Source organism: Pseudorasbora parva, chromosome 3, assembly GCF_024679245.1.
Source record: "Pseudorasbora parva isolate DD20220531a chromosome 3, ASM2467924v1, whole genome shotgun sequence".
Classification (NCBI taxonomy): Eukaryota; Metazoa; Chordata; class Actinopteri; order Cypriniformes; family Gobionidae; genus Pseudorasbora; species Pseudorasbora parva.
Genome location: NC_090174.1, coordinates 37635679 through 37647723, shown reverse-complemented (window position 1 = coordinate 37647723; position 12045 = coordinate 37635679). Strand labels below are relative to the sequence as shown.

The window sequence follows — 12045 nt, the reverse complement described above, 5'->3', positions numbered from 1 at the left end:
ATGGGACCACATGAAAATACCATTTCCTGTAGGAGGCTCCTAATTAATAGACATTAAGTATTTTGATTAATTTTACACAGATACAAGGTGCTGAATGCCGGTGTTATCCCAGATGGACAGTTTATGGATAACAAGAAGGCCAGTGAGAAACTCCTGGGATCCATCGACGTTAATCATGATGAGTACAAATTCGGACACACAAAGGTTCATTTTCAGCTTTACAACTTACAAAGATTCACTTAGGGCTGTGCAATTTATCAAAATATCGCAAATGTACACATCGCAATATGCATATCACAATGGCATGCAATATCTGAATGATTTTAATAGGCTTCAATAATGTGAAAAGTGTACATTTAAAGTTGATTAACTTTAAATGTACTTTACGATGCTTTCTTTTCCCAGAAAGAATGTGAAACACAAATGGTTTCATTCACAGTTTAAAAATAAATAAATTGTAAAATAATTTAAATAGATTTTACACACTAACTGCAATATCGTATCGCATATCGAATATTGCATTGTTTAACAAGATATTGCAGATCACATTTTTCTTCAATATGTCACAGCCCTAGATTCATTAATCATGATACTATAGCCTTTAATGGTTTAATCATTATATTTTGATGTATTGTTTTACATAAATTCAGGTGTTTTTCAAAGCTGGTCTTCTGGGTACTCTTGAGGAGATGCGTGATGAGAAACTTGCAACTCTGGTCACAATGACTCAGGCTCTCGGCCGTGGATACGTGATGAGGAAGGAGTATGTGAAAATGACGGAAAGGAGGTGAGTATTGTCATGAGTAAAGATGACACCAATGATAACAGTGCAAACAGTACATATTGATGATTATGCCATTTAATGATGAATTATTCACAGGGAGTCCATTTACACCATCCAATACAACATCCGCTCATTCATGAATGTCAAACACTGGCCATGGATGAAGGTTTACTACAAGATTAAGCCACTGCTGAAGAGTGCTGAGACTGAGAAGGAGCTGTCAGGCATGAAAGAGGAATTTGCAAAATGCAAAGAGGCTTTAGCTAAGTCTGAAGCCAAAAAGAAGGAGCTTGAAGAGAAGATGGTGTCACTGTTGCAAGAGAAAAATGATCTGCAGCTGCAAGTAGCATCTGTGAGTATATTTACTTGAATTGACTGGATTTTGGCTCCATTAAAAATGAGCAATGTGGTTTCCAATGAAATAGCAATCTATTTTACTGACAGGAAGCGGAGGGTCTCTCTGATGCTGAGGAGAGGTGTGAGGGTCTGATCAAAAGCAAAATTCAGCTTGAAGCTAAACTCAAAGAGACAACTGAGAGACTGGAGGATGAGGAAGAAATCAATGCTGAGCTGACAGCCAAGAAGAGGAAACTGGAGGATGAGTGCTCTGAGCTGAAGAAAGACATTGATGACCTCGAGCTCACCTTGGCTAAAGTGGAGAAGGAGAAACATGCCACTGAGAATAAGGTTGGAGAATGAGTTGGTTTAAGATTGGACTTACTCACTGTCTTATATGTTGATATAGAATATGAATTGTAAAATATAAGCTTATTTGGAACAAAAATCATACAGGTCAAGAACTTAACTGAGGAAATGGCAGCTCAGGATGAGAGCATTGCCAAGCTCACGAAGGAGAAGAAAGCCCTCCAAGAGGCACATCAGCAGACACTAGATGATCTTCAGGCCGAGGAGGACAAAGTCAACACCCTGACCAAATCCAAGACAAAGCTTGAACAGCAAGTTGACGATGTGAGTTTATGATGTAAATAAATGACATTAATTCATCAAATCATGATTTTTTTGATCTGTGATTTTTTTTTTTTTTATCATTGTCCTGTAGCTTGAGGGTTCTCTTGAACAAGAGAAGAAACTCCGCATGGATCTTGAGAGAGCCAAGAGAAAGCTTGAAGGAGACCTGAAATTATCTCAAGAGTCTGTCATGGACCTAGAGAATGACAAGCAGCAATCTGATGAGAAAATAAAAAAGTAATTAAAGTAGGAAATATTTGAGAAAATGTTTATTGGTGTGTTATTTTTTTAAATTATTATTTTTTACAACAACTTATTGTTGAAAACCCACAGGAAAGACTTTGAAACGAGTCAGTTGCTCAGCAAGATAGAAGATGAACAATCTCTGGGTGCTCAACTTCAGAAGAAGATCAAGGAGCTTCAGGTATTTTGAGTTTTTTTTTTCAACATTGCGATTACATTATAATCAAATTCACAACACTAGAAAATTTAATTAACTACTTTTTTTGTACCATAGGCTCGCATTGAGGAACTGGAGGAAGAGATTGAGGCTGAGCGTGCTGCTCGTGCCAAGGTTGAGAAGCAAAGAGCTGATCTCTCCAGGGAACTTGAGGAGATCAGTGAGAGGCTTGAGGAGGCTGGAGGAGCCACTTCTGCTCAGATCGAGATGAATAAGAAGCGAGAAGCTGAATTCCAGAAGCTGCGTCGTGATCTTGAAGAGTCCACCCTCCAGCATGAAGCTACTGCTGCTGCCCTCCGCAAGAAGCAGGCAGACAGTGTGGCTGAGCTTGGAGAGCAAATCGACAACCTGCAGCGTGTCAAGCAGAAACTTGAGAAAGAGAAGAGCGAATACAAAATGGAGATTGATGATCTTTCCAGCAACATGGAAGCTGTTGCCAAAGCAAAGGTTGGTAAATATTCTAAAGAATATATTTCTTATTCTAAAGAATATATTTTATGCTGGCAAAATAAATATAGAGCTTCAGGCAAAACACATTAAAAAAATGTAATTTTGGTCAACTTTCTTTTAATTCAAAAAAGTGCATTAAGCCCTCTTCTAGCTTTATGTGTAAATGTTTGCACCATTCCAACATTGTGAATATTCATAACAAATTCTTGATGACATGAATTTGAACCAATGACATGCGATTTTCAAACTAATGCACATGTAAACAAAATAATCCAACCTGGCTGACTGACAGATCCAAAGCCTGTGCACAAAGATGCCTCTCAGATGATCGCATGATTCCAGTATACACATGAACACAGAATTACAGTATTTCAAAATATCTGTCTAAGCGAGTATACGCGTAAACATTATCTGTTATGTCTTAAGTGAACATTTGGTTAACTCCTGGGGGGGGGGGGGGGGGGACATCTGATGTGTAACATTATGTTAGATCCATGCATTACAGTAGGTCTTTACTGAAATTGACTGATAGGTGCAGCTCATTCCTTTTTTGTCTGAATCATACATCATTTTGGAAGATTTTTTAATATCGAATTAATGAAATTTTATTAGTGAAAATAACGAACTAATTTTTGTAAATGTGCTGATCATGACAAGTCTTGAAGCTTTTCAAATATATAATGACTTTTGTTTCTGCAGGGCAATCTTGAGAAGATGTGCCGCACACTTGAGGACCAACTTAGTGAAATTAAGTCCAAGAATGACGAGAACATTCGCCAGATAAATGATCTCAGTACTCAAAGAGCAAGATTTCAGACTGAAAATGGTAATAAATGACAAATGATCACCAATCATGAATAAGCTAATATTATGTCAAAAGTAATTAATGTCAATAATTAAGTTATCAATAATAATCAATAATAATTATTAACAATAATTAATCAAAAATAACAAATAACACTGTAATAATGTCTTATTCGATTACTTTTTTATGTTGACTAATAAAATCTTTCATCCATGTTTTTTTAAATAAACTGATCACAATCTGACACAATGAATGTGAAATTATATAGGTGAGTTTGGCCGTCAGCTGGAGGAGAAAGAGGCTCTGGTTTCTCAGCTTACCAGAGGCAAACAAGCTTCTACTCAGCAAATTGAGGAGCTGAAGAGACATATTGAAGAGGAGGTTAAGGTAATACAGCATAATAAATACATGCACAACCTTGTCAATGACTTTACTGTAGAGACAAGCTAATATTATGTGACTTTGTCTCCTAGGCTAAGAACGCACTGGCTCATGCTGTGCAATCAGCCCGTCATGACTGTGACCTGCTCCGTGAGCAGTTTGAGGAAGAGCAGGAGGCAAAGGCTGAGCTGCAGCGGGGAATGTCAAAGGCCAACAGTGAGGTTGCTCAGTGGAGAACCAAATATGAAACTGATGCCATCCAGCGCACCGAGGAGCTCGAAGAGTCCAAGTATGTATATCATTTCATAATATTCCCAATTCTTACAGCCATTTTATAGATTAGATTTCAGAATAATTTGAATTACTTAATAGGAAGAAGCTGGCTCAGCGTCTGCAAGAGGCAGAGGAACAAGTTGAGGCAGTGAACTCCAAATGCGCATCTCTGGAGAAGACCAAACAGAGACTCCAGGGTGAGGTGGAGGACCTCATGATTGATGTGGAGAGAGCCAATGGTTTGGCTGCTAACCTTGACAAGAAGCAGAGAAACTTTGACAAGGTAAACGATTTTAGTCATATGATATTCACTTCCAAAGTACTGCTGGATTGAGCTTTGTGCATTTTTTTTAAATAAACACAATCCTGAAATATCTCCATCAAAGGTCCTAGCAGAATGGAAGCAGAAATACGAGGAAGGTCAGGCAGAGCTGGAAGGTGCCCAGAAAGAGGCTCGTTCACTCAGCACTGAACTGTTCAAGATGAAGAACTCATATGAGGAGAGTCTGGATCAGCTGGAGACCCTCAAGAGAGAGAACAAGAATCTGCAGCGTAAGAATGAAACCATTAAATTAGAAAAAAAGTTAAAGGGATGATTAAATTTTTACTGACCCTCATGTCATTCCAAATTTGCAAAACTTTTGTTAATCTTCGTAACACAAATTAAGATCTTTTTGATGAACTCTGAGAGCTGACTGTCCCCCTCAATTCATATGTTTTTTTAAGTTATGGAACTTTTTAAAGCTACAAAGTGTCAGTTATGAGGAGTAACTCCATAACTGTAACTCCAAAACTGTCTATGAAGGGACAGAAAGCTCTCAAACTTCATTAAAAAAAAGTGTTCCGAAGATGAATGAAAGTCTTAGTAATTCTCAGTTAGCATTAAAAAGTAAGCACATGTGATTAATGAATGTTCATTATAATAAATATTGTATTTTTTTTCTTTCTATAGAGGAGATTTCAGATCTGACAGAACAGTTAGGTGAGACTGGTAAGAGCATCCATGAGCTGGAAAAGGCCAAGAAGGCAGTGGAGACTGAGAAGTCAGAGATTCAGACCGCCCTGGAGGAGGCTGAAGTCAGTATCTGGAGATCAATATGGAATTCTTGCTAGAACCGTCATACTGTGGTCTTAATGAATATTTTCATTTTAATATTTAAATGCAGTTTTTATATTTCATAGGGCACCCTGGAGCATGAGGAGTCCAAGATTCTTCGTGTCCAGCTTGAGCTAAACCAGATCAAAGGAGAGATTGACAGGAAGCTTGCAGAGAAGGATGAGGAGATGGAGCAGATCAAGAGGAACAGCCAGAGAGTCACTGAATCAATGCAGGGCACTCTGGACTCTGAAGTTAGGAGCAGGAATGATGCCCTGAGAATCAAGAAGAAGATGGAGGGAGACCTTAATGAGATGGAGATTCAGCTGAGCCATGCCAATCGCCAGGCTGCTGAGGCCCAGAAACAGCTCAGGAATGTTCAGGGACAACTCAAGGTATGTAACATCTGTTTTGACTTCGGGATGTATTTATATTTTTTATAATCTAACGTACGTTAAATAAAGGCCAACAGAAACTATGTCAAATGCTTATTGTAAAGCTTTTGTTATTTTCAGGATGCCCAACTGCACCTTGATGATGCTCAGAGAGGACAGGAAGACATGAAGGAGCAGGTGGCCATGGTGGAGCGCAGAAACACTCTGATGCAGTCTGAGATTGAGGAGCTGAGAGCTGCACTGGAGCAGACAGAGAGAGGCCGCAAAGTGGCTGAACAAGAGCTGGTGGATGTCAGTGAGCGTGTTGGACTGCTGCACTCTCAGGTAAGTGCATTCTGTTTCCCTGAAATTAAGAGCATCATTAAAATGTTTTTAAACTACTGCTTTCCATTTTGTAGAACACAAGTCTCCTAAACACCAAGAAGAAGCTTGAGGCCGACCTTGTTCAGGTCCAGGGTGAAGTTGATGACACTGTACAGGAAGCTAGAAATGCAGAGGAGAAGGCCAAGAAGGCCATCACTGATGTGAGCAACATTAGCTGCCAAATGTTTCACAAGACACTTGTGTACTTAAAAAAATGTGGATCTAATAATTTTGTGCATTCATGCAAAAGGCTGCATTGATGGCAGAAGAGCTGAAGAAGGAGCAGGACACAAGTTCTCATCTTGAGAGGATGAAGAAGAATCTGGAGGTCACAGTGAAGGACCTTCAGCACCGTCTGGATGAGGCTGAGAATCTGGCCATGAAGGGAGGAAAGAAACAACTCCAGAAGTTGGAGTCTAGAGTAAGCCTCTTTATAGTTATGATGTGGGCGAAGTGAAGTTTTTTATATTCTAATATATTATGATTTGCTGGACTAAAAATAACCATCTTTAGGTCCATGAGCTTGAAGCTGAAGTTGAAGCAGAGCAGAGACGTGGAGTTGATGCTGTTAAGGGTGTCCGCAAATATGAAAGGAGAGTTAAGGAGCTCACCTACCAGGTATGACCATATTCTTTTAAGTTTGTTCAGACAAAAGAGTTAGTGTATGTATAGTGTATGTAATAGTGTATGTAATGACTGCCTATTTTTGGTAAAGGATCAAGACTTAATCCAATAAATGTGTATTTTTTTAAGACTGACGAGGACAAGAAGAACATCAGCAGACTCCAGGATCTGGTGGACAAACTGCAGCTGAAGGTCAAAGCCTACAAGAGGCAGTCTGAAGAGGCGGTATGTAAAATTTAATAGAACATATTGACACTGTATTTTTTTTTTTATATTGGAATGTTAACTTGATGATACATGAACGAACACACACACACACACACACACACACACACATACACACATACACACACACATACACACATACACACACACATATACATATACATATACATATACATATATATATATATATATATATATATATATATATATATATATATATATATATATATATATATATATATATATATATATATATATAAACCATATATAAACCTTTAGGAGGAACAAGCAAACACTCATCTGTCCAAGTTGAGGAAGGTGCAGAATGAGCTTGAGGAGGCTGAGGAGCGTGCTGATATTTCTGAGGCTCAGGTCAACAAGCTCAAAGTTAAGAGCCGCGATGCTGGAAAGGTTAGACTTATGAGTTGTTGTTGTTGTTTTTTTGTTTTTAATTATTATTTAATTTGTTTATCCAAATACATGAACTACCTTTTAGCAGAAGTAGTGGAATTATGATACTTGCTTTTTGCTTTTGTTGCCTGTCCTATGACATGTGCACATCTGTATTCTCTTCATTATGTAAAGTGGAGCGCATTTTTGTTAATAATGCTAATGTTTGCCTCTTCCTTCTTCCACAGGCCAAAGAAGAATGAATCTTTAAAACTTGAAAGGACCATTTACTGAAGTCATATAATATGAATGTTTATTGTAAAATGCCTTTCTTAATAAAACTGTATATTTCAGCAAAGAATTAGCCTTTGTGTGATTTTCAGCAAGATACACTATTACAATATAAATATCTGATGTATGAATACATTAAACCATTATTCAAATCACAAGATGCTGATTATAAAGGGCTTCTTGAATCCATATGTGAACTTTTAAAGGTTCCACAAAAAGGTTTCATAAAACTTAACACGGTAACACTTTAGAATACTGTTCTGTCATTAATGAATAATTACACAAACAAAAGAGTAATGCAGTAACTACTATTAAATAACAATAAACTCTTATATCCCTTTTCCACCAATGCAGTGCTGGTGCTAGTTCGGAGCCAGAGCCTAGTTTCAAATCGGTTCTTTGTGTTTCCACACCCAAAGCACCAGCTCCGAGCCAGAAAAAGGGGTTCTTAGAAGGCTCGTCAGTCGAATCAGTTACGAACTGGCCCTAGCACTAGCTCTGAACTAGCACCCGGTTCATTCTGGTGGAAAGGGAGTATTACTAATTTACTAAGTTACAAATTACCAAGTAAAAGTGCTCAGTTAAACGTGGTCCCAGAGGACAACTAAGAACTAAAAACCAGATTTAAAAAAAGTTGGGACACTGTACAAATTGTGAATAAAAAAGGAATGCAATAATTTACAAATTCTCTTAAACTTATATTTTATTCACAGAAGAATATCAATAATATATCACATTTTGAAAGTGAGACATTTTGAAATGTCATGAAATGTCAATATTGGCTAATTTTGCATTCCATGAGCACTAAACATTCCAAAAAAGTTGGCACAGGTAGCAATAAGAGGCAGGGAAAATTGAATGTACATATAAGGAACAGTTGAAGGACAAATTTGCAACTTTTTAGGTCAATTGGCAACATGATTGGGTTTAAAAATAGCCCCTCAGAGTGGCATTTTCTCTCAGAAGTCAGGATTCCCAGAGGATCACCAATTCCCCCAATGCTGCGGCAAAAAAAGTGAAGCAATATCAGAAAGAAGTTTCTCAGAGAAAAATTGCAAAGAGTTTGAAGTTATCATCATCTACAGTGTATAATATCATCCAAAAATTCTAAAAATCTGGAACAATCTCTGTGCGTAAGGATCAAGGCTGGAAAACCATACTGGATGCCTATAATTTTTGGGTGCTTAGATGGCACTGTATCACATACAGGAATGCTACTGTAATGAAAATCACAACATGAGCTTAGGAATACTTCCAGAAAACATTGTCGGTGAACACAATCCACTGTGCCATTAGCCGTTTCTGGCTAAAACGCTATAGGTCAAAAAAGTAGCCATATCTAAACATGACCCAGAAGTGCAGGTGTTTTCTCTGGGACAAGGCTCATATAAAATGGACTGTAGCAAAATGGAAAACTGTTGTCTGGCTATCCCCAGACCAAGCTCATTTTAAAATTGAACATTGGTCTGGGGAGTCTGCTCTGTATTTTCTACTGCACAAGAGGCGTGATAAATAAGGATTATTCGAATGACTCTCTATGCAATTGGATAGTCCTTCAACCAATCATCCAAGAGGCATAATCAACAGGCATCAATCCATCGCTTCTCTATCTGTCATCATGTTAAACCCACCAATAGCACGCCATGTGGATAAGCCAGTCTATGATTGGTTCCCGCAAAAGTGTAACAGAAGCAGTATAAATAAATGTATGGGTTTCCAGATCGATGTGCAGGGCAAAATCAAATCGCTGGCAGATCAGGCTGGGTTTACCCAGTCTAGAAAAACGGTTCTGTGGCCAGACAAACAAAATTGGAAGTTCTTTTTGAAAAACTGGGATGCCATGTTATCCAGACTAAAGAGGACAAGAACAACCCAAGTTGGTATCAGTGCTCAGTTCAGAAGCCTGCATCTCTGATGGTATGGGGTTGCATGAGTGTGTGTGGTATGGGCAGCTTACACATCTGGAAAGGTACAATCAATGCTGCAAGGTATATCCAAGTTCTAGAACAACATATGCTGTCATCCAGACGTCGTCTCTTTCAGGGAAGACCTTGAATTTTCTAACATGACAATGCCAGACCACATACTGCAACAATTACAACATCATGGCTGCGTCTGCAGCCTGCAGTCCAGATCTTTCACCCATAGAAAACATTTGGCACATCATAAAGAGGAAGATGCGACAAAGAAGACGTAAGACATTTGAGGAACTAGAATCTTGTATTAGACAAGAATGGGACAACATTCCTATTTCTAAACTCAAGCAACTTATCTCCTCAGTCCCCAGATATTTGCAGACTGTTATAAAAAGAAGAGGGGATGCCACACAGTGATAAACATGGTCTTGTCTCAAATTTGTTGAGATGTGTTGGCCATGAACATTAAATTCAACTTATTATTCCCTTAAAATTATACATTTTTTCAGTTTAAACATTTGATATGTTATCTTTGTTGTATTCTGATGAAATTTGAAACTTCCACATCATTGCATTCTGTGTTTATTCACAATTTGTACAGTGTCCCAACTTTTTTGGAATCCGTTTTGTACTATATACAGGTTTATAATTCAATCAATCAATCAATCAAACAATCAATAATAATAAAAAATATATATATAGTGCCTTACAACAACCAAAAGGAGCAAAAGGCACTTTCCAGTAAAAACAGCAATGGATAACAGAAAGTAACAACATAATAGTACACAAAACAACAGTCAAGTCTGAGGCTACATGTTAAAAGCTTTTATGAATAAATGTGTTTTCAGCTGCGATTTAAAAACACTCAACACTGAGATGCTTCGTAAGTGTGCTGGAAGTGCATTTCATAGCTTTGGTCCCTGGAAGGCAAATGACTGGCCTCCAAACTTTTTATACTTGAACTTGGGAATAATAAGAGAGGTATATTCAGAGGAGCGGAGAGTTCTGGCGGCTGGTAAACCCCAGCGAGGTAGGCCGGGGCCAGACCATAGATGGCCTTGAACAACAAGACCTTATACTCCACCATAAGCCGCACTGGGAGCCCGTGAAGCTAGCAGAGGACAGGGGTGATGTGTGAACGTTTGGGGGTGTTGGAGAGAAGACGAGCTGCCGCGTTTTGTACCAATTGAAGCTGACTGAGGAGGGATAGATTTAGTCTAGTGTAGAGGGCATTGCAGTAGTCTATGCTTGAGCTGATGAAGGCATGAATTGCTTTTTCAAGGTCAGGTCGGGACAAGAATGATTTGACCTTACTGAGCAGTCTTAGCTGGTAAAAGCTTGCCTTCACTACTGCACCAATCTGTTTATCGTACAGCAAATTTTTGTCAAAAATAACACCCAGGTTATGCACAGTGGGAGCAAACTGAGGTGTGAGGACCAAAACTAAAAGAACTGCTGGATGAATCCGGGCTGAACAGGATGTACTCGGTCTTTTCTTCATTCAAATGAAGAAAATTCTGGGAAAGCCATTGTTTGATGGTTATGGAGAGGTTCCAATGCAGAACGATTACTCAGAATCACAGGGAGATATATCTGGAGGTTGTCTGCATAGAAATGAAATTGAACATTGGGATTGGAGATGACTTGACCAAGTGGCAGCATATAGAGTGAGAACAGAGTAGGACCGAGAATGGAACCTTGAGGCACACCAGAAGACATAGGGGCAGCCAAGGAGGAAAAGTCATTAAGCATTACTGAAAAAGTTCTGTTAGTGAGGTATGAGGAGAACCGATTTAGCACCGCACCCTGCAGACCAGCAACATCTTGAAGATGAGAGATGAGGATGGCATGATCCACAGTGTCAAATGCAGCTGTAAGGTCCAGTAACACCAAAACCACAGAGCTTTTACTATCCAGCGCTCCAAGAATGTCATTATGGACCCTCAGTAACGCAGATTCAGTGCTATGTCTAGACCTGAAAGCAGACTGAAATGTTTCACCAATGACGTGCAGTTGAAGATGAGCCTGGAGCTGGGCGAAAACAAGCTTCTCCATCAACTTAGACAGAAATGACAGGTGAGAAGTAGGGCGGAAGTTGGACAGTATGGAGGGATCAAGGTTGGGTTTCTTGAGCAACGGTCTAACAATGGCATGTTTGAGAGCAATAGGAACAGTACCCAAACTAAGAAAGCTGTTTATGAAGGGGACAAGGCAGGGACCTATGATGTCAAGAGCCTCCTTCAAAATCCTTGCAGGAACGGCGTCTAGAGGGCATGGGGTAGACTTCAACTCGAGGAAAAAATACAGTTTGAATGCATTGCATGTATTTTCAGAAACATCATTTAAGGCAACAGACACCAGATTTATGACAGAATTAATAGTACTGAATAAAATTCCAGGGAGGTGGCTATTGCTGTTGATGAGATAGGAGAGATATTGTCCTTTAGCTTCCGTCAGTGCTCTCTGATAGGTGGCCAGGCATGCCATGACTCAGACGTGGTTTAGGCTACGTCTGTACACATTTCCCCCGATCACTCTGCTCCCGGGAGTTCTGGAGCTGGTCCGCCGGGAGAGCATCAGCCTTCTCTTAGTAGCACCCCGGTGGCCGACATGAGTGTGGTTC

The 12045-nt window shown here is 39.2% G+C and overlaps 1 protein-coding gene across 1 annotated transcript in view; it reads left to right on the top strand.

The window, feature by feature from the left end:
- Positions 1-7576, top strand: part of LOC137071058 (myosin heavy chain, fast skeletal muscle-like) — a 65330-nt gene extending 57754 nt beyond the window's left edge. Inside the window, exons 23-44 of the mRNA XM_067438717.1 lie at positions 81-204; positions 651-787; positions 881-1136; positions 1229-1471; positions 1577-1753; positions 1845-1990; positions 2087-2177; positions 2271-2660; positions 3363-3489; positions 3737-3855; positions 3942-4138; positions 4222-4405; positions 4509-4674; positions 5075-5199; positions 5305-5613; positions 5734-5937; positions 6012-6137; positions 6227-6397; positions 6490-6594; positions 6730-6825; positions 7105-7236; positions 7464-7576. Coding sequence (XP_067294818.1) covers positions 81-204; positions 651-787; positions 881-1136; positions 1229-1471; positions 1577-1753; positions 1845-1990; positions 2087-2177; positions 2271-2660; positions 3363-3489; positions 3737-3855; positions 3942-4138; positions 4222-4405; positions 4509-4674; positions 5075-5199; positions 5305-5613; positions 5734-5937; positions 6012-6137; positions 6227-6397; positions 6490-6594; positions 6730-6825; positions 7105-7236; positions 7464-7478 — 3640 coding nt within the window. The 3' untranslated portion in view covers positions 7479-7576. The remainder of the gene's footprint in view (positions 1-80; positions 205-650; positions 788-880; positions 1137-1228; positions 1472-1576; positions 1754-1844; positions 1991-2086; positions 2178-2270; positions 2661-3362; positions 3490-3736; positions 3856-3941; positions 4139-4221; positions 4406-4508; positions 4675-5074; positions 5200-5304; positions 5614-5733; positions 5938-6011; positions 6138-6226; positions 6398-6489; positions 6595-6729; positions 6826-7104; positions 7237-7463) is intronic.
- The last annotated feature ends 4469 nt before the right edge of the window (positions 7577-12045 follow it).